This window comes from Daucus carota, chromosome 8 (assembly GCF_001625215.2).
Source record: "Daucus carota subsp. sativus chromosome 8, DH1 v3.0, whole genome shotgun sequence".
NCBI lineage: Eukaryota > Viridiplantae > Streptophyta > Magnoliopsida > Apiales > Apiaceae > Daucus > Daucus carota.
Window position 1 is genome coordinate 30740993 of NC_030388.2, and position 17141 is coordinate 30758133.

The 17141-nt window shown below is 33.9% G+C and overlaps 2 protein-coding genes across 3 annotated transcripts; both read left to right on the forward strand.

Annotated features, from left to right (window-relative positions):
• Positions 1-1262: 1262 nt before the first annotated feature.
• On the forward strand, positions 1263-2087 carry LOC108199062 (uncharacterized). Its single transcript, XM_017366818.2, has 3 exons — positions 1263-1502; positions 1591-1672; positions 1770-2087. Exons 1-3 carry the CDS (start codon positions 1491-1493, stop codon positions 1976-1978), a joined length of 303 nt encoding a protein of 100 aa, XP_017222307.1. The 5' UTR covers positions 1263-1490; the 3' UTR covers positions 1979-2087.
• Positions 2088-2613: 526 nt separating this feature from the next.
• Positions 2614-15183, forward strand: LOC108199244 (uncharacterized). Of its 2 annotated transcripts, XR_010286237.1 has the most exons (13): positions 2614-3070; positions 3523-4601; positions 4709-5018; positions 5521-5589; positions 7690-7762; positions 8242-8398; positions 8509-8800; positions 8892-9006; positions 9165-9328; positions 9514-9588; positions 9698-10115; positions 10526-11159; positions 11260-15183. XR_010286237.1 is itself a non-coding variant. In XM_017366977.2 (11 exons), the coding sequence occupies exons 1-11, from the start codon at positions 2753-2755 to the stop codon at positions 9884-9886; spliced, it is 2841 nt and encodes a 946-aa protein (XP_017222466.1). In that variant the 5' UTR covers positions 2614-2752; the 3' UTR covers positions 9887-10313. The 2 variants fall into 2 exon arrangements, 1 of the variants encoding a protein (XP_017222466.1); XM_017366977.2 differs by lacking the exons at positions 10526-11159; positions 11260-15183 and having other exon boundaries at positions 9698-10313.
• The last annotated feature ends 1958 nt before the right edge of the window (positions 15184-17141 follow it).

Sequence of the window (17141 nt, forward strand, 5' to 3'; positions counted from 1 at the left end):
CAAATCTAAATCATAGAGAATTGGACTTACTCTCTATATCAGTTTTTCATAATTGAGTACAAATATTTTACCTTTTTTTTTCGACAGAAAATATTTTACTATTTTTAAAATAAATAAAAATCTGAAAGAATTAAGTTTAAAAAAATTATACAGAAATCTGCTTCTCAGAACATTTGATTATAATAACTAGTTCCATCTTAAGAGAACATTTGATTATAAAAACGAGCAGAAGATAAATTAAGGTTTAACGCCGGTTGTTTGTATCAAGTGTCACTTTTTAAGTTTTAGGAGTAAAGGAAGAGTAAAGTGCACTTTGTGTACTCCTGTTTTACTCAAGACTCCAAGACACTATTCGTAATACTGTAGTTCAAAATTGAGCATTTACAATATCAATCTTTCAATTTTATTACATTTTGTTGTATTCCGTTAATTTGGGTTAACTCAGTTAGTAATTCAAGGAGTAAAGTTTATTTTGTGTACTCGCATTTTACTCAAAAACATCACTTGCAATACTTTAGTTGAAAATTTATGGTAAAATGCGAGTATATAAAGTGCACTTTAAGTAAAATGCGAGTACACAAAGTGCACTTTACTCTCTAAATTATTAACAGAGTTAACCCAAATTAATGGAATGCAACAAAATGTAATGAAGTACAAAAATTGATATTGCAAGTGCTCGATTTTGAATTACACTATTGCAAATGGTGTCTTGAGTAAAGTGTGAGTACAAAAAGTGCACTTTACTCTTTTCGGAAAAAGGCTTTAATTGTCACTTTAAAACGCAACTTCGTGTTGTGTTAACAAAAAGTAACTTCAAGTCGTGTTTTAAGCTGAAAATGTAACTTCAAGTGGTGTTTTAAGCTGAAAACGCAATTTCATGTCGTGTTTTAGTCAGAAAAATTAAAACGCAACTTCAAGTCATGTTTTGAAGCGAGTTTGGGTCCATTTCTCCAAAAAATGACATTGAAGCCCATTAAAGCAACTTTTTGGACTTCTTTATCTAAATTTTTTTGTAGAGTTTTGCCTTAAATAATAAATTTAGTTTTTTTTAAAAAAAATAATCTAGCCCAATCTTAATATCTTAGGAATATGAAATTGTATCCCAACAATGTTTTGAAGAAGCCAACAATGAAATATAATAATTTATCAACTATAAGAGTGGTTAGAATATTCACAAGGAGAAAAAAGAATAATCACGATGATCCTTTCTTTATAGTAAGCACTTTTTACAAGTAAAAAACAGGAAAGATGCTTTTGCAAATTGCAATCCCATTATCAAGTAACCAAACAATGAAGATATGCTTTACAAAAAACCAGGACTTGTAAGGCTTCTTGGCATATGCAGCAGAATCAGATTCCTAGCTGAGCCGTAAAGAATGTCCAAGCTGATCCTAAAAGATAATTTTTGCAGCCAACTTTGAGCAAATTCTTTGCTATATAGCCGATATTTAATCCTGTTTTCAGGAACTGCATAAAGCATCTACAACGTTATGTCCGGACAGGCAAGCACTGCAAAAATATTTTGATTAACAATAATGTACGATATTTGAAATGTGAAATCATCTAATCCGATTGCTGGAATAATGACAGATATTCTGCATGGTGATGAGGATAAACGTAGACTGCAATGCCTGCTGCAGGAAAATGAGAAGAGTTCTTCTTAATATCAAAGGTTAGACCAACTAATTCAATTCGCTAGTTGAAACAACTAGCTAGTTCAATTTGTTACTGCTAATTAATTGCTAACCAGTTGTCTTCTGTGGTTGAAGAGGTGGAGACTCATTTGATAGAGAAGCAACATCTACGCGTAAGCGCCTGTGGGAGATTCCAGCCAGCAGATGTGGCCATAAAAATACGGAAAAAAATGAACAGGAGAGTCGAAATTCTTGAAATTCAGGAGTTCAGCATGAATGATGGCTCTGCAGAACAGCAGCCTGATCAAGTCATGGACAATACTGGACAACAACAGCATGCATAACATTCAGCAACTCTGGCTCTGTTAATTTCTCAATGTATACATTATACATAAGCCCTGAGAAATGGCAAGAACATACTCCTATCAAAGGGAGGATCCATTTATTTGTTTATATGACATAGATCGATTTAGGATGGCTAGTGTAAATTTAGACCATTTGCTATAAGGATTAATCGAAGATTAATTGAATTGATCGGAAATTAGTTAAATGATCAATCAAATAATTGGAGACTAAGTCAATTTGACGAGTTACAAAACCTGAATTAATAGATGATTAATCATCAAATTCCAGAATAATAATAAATTATCATATTTTGAATACTTATTCTCCGAATTTCGCTCTTTTCTGCGATAATAACTAATAGTATGTATAAATTTTTCTGCTAAATATTTAACATATACAAGTGCTAAATATTTTTATATGCCAAAACATAATATGATTTTTATATTAGCCCATACAAAAGACATGATTTGTAACTTGCTATTCTTATATAGTCCATGCCGTGACAGAATTTGTCGCTCGCATGTATCTGAAATTTACACCACTAAAAAAAAATAGATATATTGCAGGGTTTTCGTTTTTAATTAATTAAATAAATCATGAAATTTTATACGTGCACAAATAAATTCTTCGATTGAACAATATATAAGCCACCGATATTATTTCTCAAAGGTTTCAACGCTTCCTCCGATTGGCGGCGTTAATCACCACTCACTCACCGAGTCACAAATCAATCCAACTCGTACGGATCTACTCATCTCATCTCCCCTTATCTCATGGCCGGCGATCACGACGAGCCTTCCGGCGTCAAACACGGGCGCAATTCCGATACTGATTCGGAGCAGCCGTCGAAGCGCCACCGTCGCCATCACCATCGCCGCCACAGGCACCGACGGAGTCGTAATTACTCCGAAAAAGAAGCCGAAATCGAAGAGAAAGCTGAATCGCCGGTGAAGATAGGTCCGGTAGATGATGAGGTGGAAGAAGGTGAGATTCTCGAGGAAGACGAGGAGTTTGTTGCGGAGAAGAGGCGATTGGAGTCGTCTGACGTGGAGTCTGGTGAAATTAAGGGTTTCGATGCTGATCGGGATCAGGTGGTTGATTTTTTCGTGTTTTTCGAGGTTTTTGTGATCGATTTGTTTAAGTTTAGGTGCAGTTGAATGTGTTTATGTGTGGCACAGTTGTGTTTAGTTTGACTGTAATTTGTATATATAATTGAAGTATTATGAGATCGGTATTTATGCAAATATGTTGCGAGATGCCCAGCTTAGTTAGGTGTTTGGGCGTTAGGCAAAATTATTGAATAAGTAACTGTAGTACTAGAAATTTAAGTTCTGTTCTGCGTGTTTGCGAGTCAAGTAACTGTTGGTGGTTATGTGTGTGGATTAATTGTTATTGATGACTGCGAATGATTTGTTTAGATGTTTTACTTATATCGTAGATGCTTTTTGTGATTGTTAATTTCACTATTTTACATATTTTGTATTTGATTGATTTTGGATACTTTTGAAAGTCTAAACTGTTTTTTGTTTGCATCGGTTTGCAGGAGGCACTTCGAGAACTTGGTGGTTCTACTTGTGAAGGTCAAAACATTGAAAAAGTTGGCAGTCGTTTCATGATGTTAGGAGTGGATGAAGTTGCTGTTGGTGACGGTGCTGTTGCAGCATTAAGTAAAAGGACTATTAATGGCAAGACTAAAATGTGTGATGAGATTGATGTGCAAAGAGATTCAAGTGTTGAACGTTATGGCAGCGTTGATATTAGCAAGGAGAGATGCAGCAAATCTCCACGATCTTCATCTCCTGAAGGATTGGGAAAGCGGAAGGGATACTACGTAGGTGATAGTGAACGTAGAAGACGAAAAATGTTTTCCAGTGTAGATGAAGGGGATAGGCATATGTTTACGGGAAGGCCAGCCTTGCCTGGAAGATTTCGCGAAGAGGATCGCCGTAGCAGTAGATCAAGATCTCCTGATCGAGCAAAAGAAAAGTCACAATCCCAAAGCATAGTTGGAGAGCCTTCTCATTTGCAAGTACAACAATTTAATGTTGCGAGTAACAGGGGGAACAGACTTCCAAAGAATTCTGATGATGAAACAATAAGTAGATATGATAATGAATACCGGCATGGCAGCAGAGATTTGGATGAAAGGGACTACAGTTCTACTAATAGGAGGCATACAACTCGAGAGGATAGATACCAGAGTTCAGATAGCCAGACCAGGTTTAGGGGTAAGAGCCGTGAAATATGGGATCGAGAAATGCAGCATAGGGATAGACCTCGGGGAAAGGATTGGGAGAAGGTCCAAGAAAGAGCTAGAGAGAGAGATATAAACCAAAAAAGTGAGAGAGAGCAGGAAAGAGAAAGGAGAAGAGAAACAGAAAGGGATAGTGATAGGAGGGATTGGGACCAGGATATTATTAAGGAAAAAGCGTATGACAAATATACAGGGTACCGTAAGCATTCTGATGCTAATACTGGTTATGCTGACAGGAATTATACAGATTACAGGCATCGAAAAACTGATGAAACAGACAACTGGGGCAAAGCGAAAAGAAGTGATGCAGAAAACTTTCAGAGTTCTAAGATTGACAACACAGATGAAGATGTAGAGAAAGAGAGCAGGTATCTTCTGTCAACACGTGCTTATTTTTGATGATAAAATTTAGCGTTTATTTACTCATATAGTCATATGGCAATATAACGTACTAAATAATTCGCTTGGGCTGCAGAGATGAACTTGAACAAGAAAACTTTCAAGAAAACACTGTGTTGCAGCCTGCAGAAAAGGAAGAGGAAGAGATTGATAGAATTAAAGAGGAGAGTCGAAAGAGAAAGCAAGCTATCCTTGAAAAATTTAAGAGGCAACAAAAGCCCGAAGCCACAAAGGAGATTAATGCAAAAACATCTCTATCAGATGAAGAAACTCGAAGTGCCCAGGATGATGAGAAATTGTTTTCTGTGGAAAAATTTCCTGAACAAATAGTGCCTCCTGCCATAAAAGTTGCTGGCTCTGGAGCATTGGGTGGGGGTACCCCAAAGGTTTGTTCAGTTCCAACTTCCAACTTTTGAAGTTTTCTCATATTTGTTAAAGGATGTTTAATATATTTTTACTGCCCTATGCGTTTTTTGTAATCCTTCTATCCTTTAAAAGGATCATGATGGTCAAGTGTCTATTTGTTATTAGCTAGGTTTTGGGTTTGAACCTGAACTATGTGGGAGCCTTAGCATCCAATTTTTTTTTTTTTTTGGATTTTCTGGAAAGCTCCTTTAACAGTAAAGAACTAGTTCCTGAAATTTTGGACATGTTCCAAGTGCATCTAGATATGAGTGCTTGTCGAGCAAAAAATATTTATTTTTTAAGGTTGCTGGACATGGACAACTAATATAAGCAGTGTTCGTTCATTTATACAGAGTGAGATCATTCATAGTATGAACTTGCAAGTAAATTATTTCCATTATCCAGCATTGTCAAATCTTCATATAACAAAGTGCATGTCGTCTATATATTATCAAATGACCTTCAAATCTATGTCCTTTTCAGAGTGAGGGATCTGATGATATGTTCCGTGATGATATATTTGGAGACTCTCCTGCTGGAGTACGCAAATTGGTAAGCATCAAGCGTAATTCTATACTAATGTCCTCACCTGCTTGTCTAATTTAATTAGTTGCTGAAATATAATAGTTTGGACTTCCCTGTCTATCTTCTGGACCTTCTGACAATGTAAAGGCTTATATCATGAACTAGAAGGCTAGGCTTTGTTGAAGTTACAGTGGAAATTCAGAGCATTAAGAACAGAGCTAGATGCAGCTGATTCTGTACTTGTTTAAGTTGTGAAAACACTGTTATTATTAACAGTGTATTCAGTATCTTTTTTTAATATGCTGCTTGATTTTAAGTTTTTAGATAATTCTAATTGATAATGTTATGTTGAATAGACTGAAGGCTGAAGGCCTAGAAAGCAGGGATACTTCATCTGGGTGAAGAACTGCGTAGGGGATACTCGGGGGTGCGGCGGGGTGCGGCGGGATACGCACGGGATACGCCACGTGGCGTATCGGTGGAGGCAGCGATGGGGATACGCGGGGGTGCGGGGATGGGGGTGCGGCAGTGGCACAAATCGTAATTTTTAACAACTTTTTTTTTTTTTTAAACTTAAAATTAGTTGGTCAAAAGAAAGAAAAGAGGGATCAAAACCTAATTAGACTAATTGAGTACATGTACGAAAGAGAGCAGAGCATCTCCAGCTCAAGTATATCGATTGGCAAGTGTGTTTTCTGTAATATCTGCTCATGTGTGTCTATAGATTGTAAGTATATATAATTGCTCATGTGTGTGTGTATATATTTCTATCTCTAGTAGGATTGATTTAGTTATTCCGCTATTTTGTTCTACTTAAATGCATCTTATGAATTATTTATTATATATATATATTTATATATATATATATTTAATATTTTAATATTTGCCGTATCCCCCCGCACCCGTATCCCCATATTTTGGAATTTGACGAATTCCCGTATCCACGTACTGCGCACCCGCACTCCCGCACCCGCACTCATGCTTCCTAGCTGAAGGCTATAGTTTTCATTTAATGCATTTTAGGTATGTTGGGTTCCTGTACAATGTTAGTTATGTAGATGGTGCTTGGACAATGATACTGCAGAGTAAGAGTGTTGGCTATAGGCTTGCCAATGGATCAGGTTTGGTTCAGATTAGCCTGACTCCATATCCATATCCATTTATTTTCGATCTGGATCAAGTGTCAGATTTTGTAAAGACGAATCCATACTCACTCCATATGGATCATCGGTTATCAGATCAGATGTCCAACCCAATTATTTTTGTTAAATAAATAAAACTCAAATTAATAAAGTACTGATCATATCATTGAGACAATCTTGAACACTTCATTATCTTGTGACACCCAAAATTAAAAATATATCTTAGCTAGAATCTATAATTATTTATTAATGTTACGGATAAAAATTTAAAAGATTCTATAAAGAAACCTATATATTCAGTTGTAAATAGTAATCACAAAATTTTATAAACATTAGGTTATAAGAATATATCAAGAATATTCGTTATGCATGAATTGCCTTCATAGACATTTAGTATCCAACTTAGAAAATACGAGATTTTAACAATTTAAATTTCATAATTAATTTTCAAGAACGGCTAGTTTTCAAATATTGGAGTATTTTGTTAATATATGTATCATATATAAAAATAATAAATATACTTATGCATATTTATATGGGGTTCTTAAAGGATTAGATTATAAATTATATTAAATCCATATCCATACTTGTTGGATCAGATTCTTATGGATAGAATTACTATTGGTTCATATATATTTTAGATGAATTAATATCCGATTATAAGCCTTCGGACTGAATCAGATCGGATTGGAGCTCTGATCCTTTAACAGGCCTAGTTGGCTGGATTATGAATCTAGGGAAGAGTATTCCATAATCCATATATGTTCTAGGTTGTATGCCTCTTACTCTAGTTTTGAAAGAAGACCCATGATTTAAATGAATGAAGCCATTTTTAGTCATTTTGTGTATATTGCTAAGAATAATGTAGTTTTTGTAATTATATTTTGGTGATTTAGATTTATAGTTATATGTTTTCTCGTCTATAATAGTCAGATGGGTTAGTCTAGCATTTCCTAACGCCTTCTGTTTGTTTTCTTAAATTCAGGAGAAAGGAGATTGTTTACCTGTTAAAAGTAGTGGCGTTAACGATAATTGGGATGATGCAGAGGGGTATTACAGTAAGTATCTGCAGAAGGATCTAGATGTTCAGTTTCATTCTGTACTACAGTAGTACTCTATCTGCATTACAATACGTTATGTATCTATATTCGCACTACAGTACTACACTACTCCATGTCTTTGTGACATATATGCCAACAGTATGTAATTTATGTTTATACAACATTATTAACTTTTGTGCTTGATGCAAGTATGCAACCCCTATGCCACATAATGGCTGTAGACCTCCGAAAAAGCGACGTGTGTAGAAATAAAAATTCAATGTATTTCAAGATAAACAAGACAAAAAATGATTCAGTTATTTTTATATTATTATGGTTCGAGAGAGTAGTAAACTACTATGGGTCAGTTCTGTACAGCATTATATGCCACATATGATGGTGCGCATTTTTGGTGTACTTCTAGGTGCACTGAAACTGTATTATGTTGTATTTAAACTCGTCTTTTCTCTTCAGACAGTTCGTCTTTTCCTATGCAGGCTATCGCATTGGAGAAGTACTAGATGGCCGATATGAAGTTATTGCTGCTCATGGTAAAGGTGTATTTTCAACTGTAGTGCGGGCGAAGGATCTTAAGGCTGGTTTTGGTGATCCAGAAGAGGTGGCAATCAAAATAATACGGAATAATGACATAATGTGGGTAATAATAATATATTCTTCTGTTCGTTTACTGTTTTTTTTTTGTCAAATGGTCCACATACATTTCTGTTTTTATGAGGAATACTTTCTTCGGTGCTTGCATGTAGGTATAAGGCAGGCCTGGAAGAGCTGGTCATATTAAAGAAGTTGGTTGCTGCTGACAAGGAAGACAAAAGACACTGTGTTCGCTTTATATCTAGCTTTAAGTTTCGATACCATCTTTGTTTGGTCTTTGAATCTCTTCACATGAATCTTCGCGAGGTTCTTAAGAAGTTTGGGCGAAATATCGGACTTAAACTGACTGCAGTTAGGACATACGCAAAGCAGCTTTTTATTGCACTGAAGCATCTTAGAAACTGTGGTGTACTTCACTGTGATATTAAGCCAGATAATATGCTGGTAAAGTATCTACTAACAGATATTTGTATTAGCCTTTTTATTTAAACTCTAGCAATTTAAAATTTGAAATTCTGTTTGTTGCTCTCTATAGGTAAATGATGCAAAAAATGTGCTGAAGCTTTGTGACTTTGGTAATGCTATGTTTGCTGGCAAAAACGAAGTAACACCATATCTTGTTAGTCGCTTCTATCGTGCCCCAGAGATAAGTAAGCCATCTCCCCAGATGTTTTCTCAAATTTTTAATCCAAATAGGTGGACATGTCTCGTACCTGATGTATTATAACCATAATTTGCAAATAGTTCCTATATGATGTCTTCTAAATCCAATTAGTTAAGGCGTTAACTCTTTCAATCTTTTCCACAGTTCTTGGTTTGCAGTATGACCATCCTATGGATATTTGGTCAGTTGGGTGTTGTTTATATGAAATCTATACTGGAAAAGTTCTTTTTCCCGGTCCTTCAAACAATGACATGCTTCGCCTTCACATGGAATTGAAAGGTCCTTTTTCCAAGAAGATGCTTAGAAAGGTTAGAATATTGCAGTAATTTTGTACCAATCAAACTTTTGTTTCTGTATGGATTTAGGTGTGGTAAAATTTTCATTTCAATCTAAGTTGAAAAAGGTTGAATTCTGACTATCTGTTACAAACTATTAACTAACTTTATAGGTCTTTTCCTTTTTTCTTTCTTTCTGGGCCCATAAATTTGTGCAGGGAGCTTTTATAGATAATCACTTTGACCAGGATCTTAACTTCATTGCTACAGAAGAGGATCCTGTTACAAAGAAGGTACCAATTGTTGATTGTAAAAACATTGGGGTGTTCTCCATTTCTCCATATATTATGCACCATGTTTCTGTTGTTTTTTTTTAATTTACTGTGTAACTGGTTGATACAGACAATTACGAGACTTGTTCTTAACATCAAGCCAAAGGATATTGGTAGTATAATTTTCGGATCTGCTGGAGATGACCCAAAGATGTTATCCAACTTCAAGGACCTTCTTGACAAAATATTTGCTTTAGATCCAGATAAGAGGATCACAGTGTCACAGGCACTGGCCCATCCATTCATAACGGGCAAGTGAACAGTGTTGCTGATTTTCTGACTCAAAGAATGATGTTGCACTAAATAAATGTATATTATGATCCAATTCACATTTAGATCACTAATATTGAGAATCTGTCTTTATCTTCCTTTTGTTGCTCGGAAAGCTATGGAAAGGGATCCCTTTGCCTCTTGAAATCTGCAGACAAGATGGTGTTTGGCCAGGGGAACTCTTGGGTGGAGGTTCTTTCAATCGAGTTTGTTCTATTGTAAGACAACTCGCCCGAGGCGATTTATCATTTTGTACTCATTCTTGATGACCATTAAGAGAATTTTATTATTCCCACCCTTGGAACTTATGTTTATTAAAGTTGTATCTGTACATCAGTTTTACACATGTACTTGCAGTTCTATTATGCAACTTTATATGCTTTACTTAATGTGTAGTGTAAATTTGTTTTCTGTTTGGGGAAATTCTATTAATATTGTTACATTTCAGTCATTTCCTTCTATGAATCCCTTTACGCTGTCGATTATCTTTTGTCGGCCCATTTATGTGTACATAAGAATTTGATTGCTTCTGTTCTTTCTAGATCATTGTTTATAAGACTATCGTTCTTTCTATTTTTATATCTGAATCATATGGGTTGTGGAAAGTCTAATTATTTCTTTCGTTCAGGATATCTGCCAGGGTATGAAGCTACCATCTCGTACTTCAGATGCTTAAAAGGCACTCTGGGAGAAGGTACCTTGGTTGTTTTCTAGGAGTCTGTTATGTAGTAACTTTCTTAAGTATAGTATGCATATTATATATGTGCTGAAGTTAGTAGCTCTCTCTTATATGGATCATTTTGGTTGGAGAGACTGTGCAACACTTTATTTTTTTGTTTTGCACTATTGCATTTGTAGGTAACAGAGTAAATCAACCTGTATGCTGTTTTTTAACCTGGCTTTCAATATCTGTTTTAAGCCATTTCTGCTTGATGATTTATGTGGTGCATGTTCACACACTAAGACGCAGTCGCAGACACATATCCAAACACATAAACAGACACATGCAAATAAAAATGATACACATTTATTTGATTAATTGTGACTCAACTACTTGACAACAACACACATATGATGTGCACCTTTGAGAAGCTACTTTATTAATGGGTTATTCGATTGATTTCCCGGATGTGTTTATTATTTAAACGTGCCATTAGGAATGTATGTAGACTAATAAATGTACATTGTATCTGATCCATGGTCATCTGGGATTATCGCATGGGATGCGGAATGCTGAGGATTTCATTTGGAGTGTGATCTAAGTAAGTGCCCATCTGTTTTTTATGTTCTTCCTCTAGTAGTTGTGAGTAGCTATTCTATAATTGAATGAAGGATTTACTGTGATGTGTTTTTTCATCTTAGGTTACATTGCCTTGCACTTCTATTGCCTCCTGTAAGTACACTCAGTTTCTATTGTTAAGATAATTCTCATTTTTGCATGTATTTGTAAGTCTCATTGTTTATCTTCGTAGTAACTTTATATCGTTTAGATGCTTCATACAGAAAGAAAGGTTGCTGTTGTCCATGGTTTGTTTGTTACTGCCGGCGTATGTTGTATATTTTTCTCTGGATTATACTTCATTGTTGTAGAACATAAGAAAAGGGTTAAAGGATAGAAGTAAAAAACCTATCTTCACTTAGAATCGATATTTTAAAAATTTGAAACCTAAGATTTTTTAAATATTTGTGAATTTATAATATTTAACTTTGTCAAGTAATGAATGTTATAACCTCGCAATAGAGATCCTGAAACATAGATAATAATATAAAATACTACATAAAACTCAAATAATTATGTAGACTCTCTAATATATTTTTAATATTATTTCATGTTCCATTTCATTTTCTTCTCTTCTGTTTTAAAAAGTTCGGCTCATGAAGGACATGCATGATAGCACGACCTTGAACAATTAATTGAAGGATCTTACAGGAGCCAATGTTAATCGCAAAATGCAACCAATTATATCTATTTTTGGTATTGTAATGTGGTAACCATTATCTCTTTCCTTCTAACCTTGCTTGGTTGATGATGTGATAAGGATAAATATATCTATCTACATTTATGCAACTTTTCTCATTAGAACCAATTACTATTCTATGCATTTAGTTTCTTGTACTCATTATGAATATATTATGTTCTATCTTCAAATCTCATATCTATTGGTGGCTGCCTAATAGTCAGTGCTGAACAATGTAGTTAATATTGTTATGAATTCTTTAAGGTTATGAAGTTTTTTTTTTTTTCAAGTTGAAATTTAGAGCCTCGAAGATTATAGGGGTTCTATAAAAAATGTTATGTGAGACTTGAAGCTGCAAACTAACGATATACCCAACCCAATGCTCAGTTCCTCCCTTTGCTTTGCTTATGAATCTTAGGCTCTGCTCTTCATAGAAGAGTCTAATTGTGTATTCTTGATTCGAATTCTGCTTTGATTTGATTCAGCGAAATTTGACAAAGGGGTGAGGCTTAAAAAGTGGATAGATGGAAAATAGGTAAACAACAAGTAATAAAAAGGTTGGCTCTGTTCAATACCACTTGTAGGACAAGGAATGGATCAAACCTGTTTGCACATTCACAGTAACTTCTCACATTTATAAAGTAATCATCAGTTCATATAATTCAAATACAAAGTTTAAATTATCATCCTACAACGTGGAACAAGTAGAATTCATACATAAAACTAAGGGTCTGTTTGGGAGTGCTGTTAAAAATTGCTGTGCTGTCAGAAAAAGTGCTGGTAAAATAAGTGCTGTTGTAGAAATCAGATAACTGTTTGGTAATTTTTTGATATTTACTTATTTTGAATTATAATATAAAAAATAATAATGTTTTTGGTGAAGTTTTATAATAAAATCTATAACAGCATTCTGCAAAAACTGAAAAGCAGCTTTTTCCAAAAGCATGGGAGGACCTGCTTTTTCTAACAACAGCTTTTCAGCTAAAAGCTGCTGTTCGGAAAAGCTGATTTTAGATTTACCAAACAGTTTTTCACCTGCTTTTTAGCAAAAAGCTGCTGTTGCTGTCTGCAACAGCAACCCCAAACAGTACCTAATTCTAGTAAATATCGTTTTCCTAATAGATGATTATTGTATATCCAATTCTAAAATTTATCTAATTATATAGAAATATTAAACTAATGAATGCTTCTGTATATAAATAGTAATATAAAAAATTTAACTAATTTAATCATTTATCGTTCTGCTATATTTTCCCTTAAGACAAGTAGTTAGTATGTTATTTGTCACCGGAAATATTATTTCCTCCAGTGTATTTGATTGTGTTTTTATATGCTGGCAGACATTTGTAGCATTTCCTTATCATGGATCACATATTTACAATTTTTTGTTATATTATGTCCTTCGCTCTCATTTTGTTAGTACGAATATAATGTGTCTTAGGTTTGATATTCATTTTGGTGTGAGAACTTGTTAATCAAATGAAATGCACATCCAGATTCTAAAATTTATCTAATTATATACATGATTTGTAGTAGTGATTTCAAATTCCCAAGTTTATACTAGTTATATAAAAATCCAAGACAACTAAAAAACTTGTATAAACTTGAGAATTTGGAATTACAACTCAAATCATGTCATGTGAAATGAATTACACGTTACCCGGCAATATCTTAAATTATTTTGATTATATCAATCAATTTAATATAAAATTAAACAGTATGCAGAAGGTATGTTCTTCAACTTCTATTTGTTATTATTATATAATCAAGAACATGTGTTTAATTAGAGACAAATCATTGATGTATCCAATAAAGTTTCCCTGTTTATTTTTGGTAAAGGTTAGTTACGGAAATTGAAATACTCGTTCAGACAGACACGTGCGCGTGACCTTCTGTTATTCTGTTACCAAGAGAAGAGAGAGATACATTAGGCTACAATGCTAGGGATAAACTTCCCAATTAATATAACAGGGTAATAATCGTTTATATATTTTTCCTAAATCATACATTAGTTTGACATGATCAATGACGATTTTTTTTTTTGGTCTTGCTGCTATTTCCAAATAAGTAATTTCAACTTTTTTACATGATCAGTGTTAATTTTGTGATTGATTTCTCTGCGTAAGTTTCATGTTTTATTCTGTTTATCATTTATATGTCTGTAATTTATTTGTAAGTGTATATTTGATATTTTACAACTTGTGCGCCTCTCTCCTTCAGTAATACTGGTGTGAGTATTTCTTTCTTTGTTTCCACTGAATGTTCATTCATCTCTTCATTGAAATGCCCACCATAAGGCCCAATTTTTATCTTTTAGTTTGTAATTTATCATCATGTACCAGAATGAAATTAAACCGTGGTATAAATAGATGGAAAATATGTTCTCTAAATATTTGTGATATTACAAATTACATTTTCTGTGGAACGCAATATCATCAGAAAATACTTATTTGAATCTAATTATATCAACTATCAAGTGGTTGATTTTTTATAGTGAGCATTGTTATGACTTATGGGGGACTATTATGCGGAATTGGCGACTTAAAATTATTTATAGTATTTTGTGAAGCAGGTTCTTCCAGGTTTGCACCCATAACATGCACGTAAAAGAACATAAAATCATAAATTATGCAAAATTTCTCGTGTCCCTGTTCATTTGTCACTCTTGACTTTTTGCATGTATTGTGAGGTGCATAAAAATGATAGTTTCACGAATTATTCTCTTAATTTTCTTATCTGGGTAAACACGTAGTATAAACCTTTATTTTAGGAAAAAAAAATTCAAAAAAATAGGTTGTGTAATTATGCTTTAATTCACCTTACAAAACTTGCAAAAAGTCATAATGACATAAAAGGATTGAGGGAGTACCAAATAGGGTAGACATTGATTTGAGCTTGATGAATGTTGGATCCATAAGGGCGCTCTGCTTTGACTTCTTCTAGACTGCATTTTGTTGCTTAGCCAAATGGTTAAAGGCTTGAGGGATTGGTATTTTTGTGTGATCACTATCCTGGCATAAGCGATGACCATTGACGTATGCCAATTTTGAAACTGAATAGAACAGAGTTGTAGATGACGTAGAAGGTCATTCCGTGGTGTTTCTCTTGATACCTAGATTGATTTACTTGCTATTATGGAATCACAAAGTATGTTGGTGTGAAGGTATGTCAATAATTGTGTTTTTGTAAATGTCTTGTATTTATGGGATGACTTGTAGTTGGTGTAAAGGTACTTGTTGGTCAGGTGCTCTGGGTAAACTTATTCATTGTAATAATTTTATACTTCATATTATATCGGCAGTATATATGTTTTAACTATTTTTTTCTATTTTCGTGTTCCATGTTAACCATAGCGTTGTAGGCTTGTAGTACCTTTAGATAGGTAATAAGGGCTTTTAGTATATGCCGAGACCTGCAGGATATATGGGCAGGTACTTGCAAATCACAAGTTGTATAAGTAATACTTTGGGTATATGTTTTAAAGTAATACTTTGGAAATTCGGGTAAATGATTAATTCATATCATTCAGACAATCAGATAACTGATTCAGATTTGCCAAACTACTCCTATGAGGCTAAGACTGCAGTAACCAACTTATATGTTATAAAAAGTAGTCATATAAACATGGACAATATTAATTAATATATATTGTAGAAATCACTTCATACAGAGACTTATTACGTATGTATATATTGTAGAAATCACTTGATAGTTGATACAGACTTATTCATATGTATATATGTAGCTATAAATCACCTCCTATCTAAGAGGGGTGTATTGGATTGGGATTTTAAAGCATTTTTTTGCATTCATCAAATCCGAGGGTATTCGATTGAGATTGTTTGAAATCCATTAAAATCTTGAGGTATTCAATTGGGATTTTAAATTATGCTACAAAATCTGGTGGTATTCAATTGGGATTTTAAATTATGCTTTAAAATCCAATGATATTCAATTGGGATTGTTTAAAATCCATTAAAATCTGATGGTATTCAAATGCTGATGGATTTTTTTTCATTTCATAAAATGATGGATTTTGTGGCATTTTTCAGTGTATTTTAAGTTTTTTGAAATCCTACCAAATTCAATGGGATTTTGAAGCATTGTACCTAAATCCTATCAACTCTGCGACATTTCATCAAGAATCCGCACATAATCAAAATCTCATACAATTCATTAAAATCCATAGACTAAAAACAATGCATTAAAATCTCAATCGAATACACCCCCGTAACTCTCTCACTGTCATCGCCATCTCTTACACAGCATTGCAGAAATTTACAACTAGAATTTACAACCTTATATTTACCAGGTTTTGGTAAATTAAAAACAACCTTATATAAACCACATAGGAAACTATAAATGATTTATCCATTTATGGGGATTGCGAACAGGTTCTCTCCCAGAAGTAAAAGGTGGGATGAAAATAGTACCAGAGCTTTCTGTATTCGTGCAAGTCTATGGTATGTAGAGCAAGTAATGATTGTGTAAAATAGATATAGTTAATTGTTAGAATTTAAAAATAAAAATTGAATATTGACACTCCATATTTTGAAATAAAACTACAGTTGTATTTTATTCCAAATTTTGACTTTCTCTTCGGATATCCCTTTTTTTAAAGACAAGATTCAGTTTTTAAACCTAATTTTACATTAAGGGTTCTCACGTTTTGGTAGGATAACAATTATAGTTCGATATATCTTTGTTCGTTATATCACTCTTGACTCTTCTATTTGGATATAGAATCTCACTGGACCGTAATTTTGAACTTTTGTTCTATAGTATAGATAAAAACAAGATATACTGCAGTAGATAGGAAGCGTAGACTACATGGCATGTGTTGCCTTATTTTCTCAACCAACGGTGAAAATTTTTGACTAGTAATGTTACCATGTGGCATTTTGATCTTTGCATTAAGGTAGAATGACCAAATCAAATTCTGAAACGTATTTTAAGGTCTCAAATTGCAACCACTAGAGGATTTTATAAGTTTACTTTTATTCTTTGGGAACTTTCTTCTAATCTGCGGGGTCCGCCGGGGACTAGTGTTACATTTACCCTGTATGCGAATGTTCTAGATCAATATAAAAGATACTAATAAAGCTTTTGTTGTAAAATTTCCAAGCTTCTTCCTTTTCGTCTTTTCGTGTTTACAAGGTCGTTGAATTTTTCAATCTAAGTTGTATGTTTCACGGTTCACACATCACATCCAAACTTAAATATAGCGTTTGCGTGGTAATTTACATTTTCCGTTGTTCCCATATCATCTCATGAAACCACCACTAC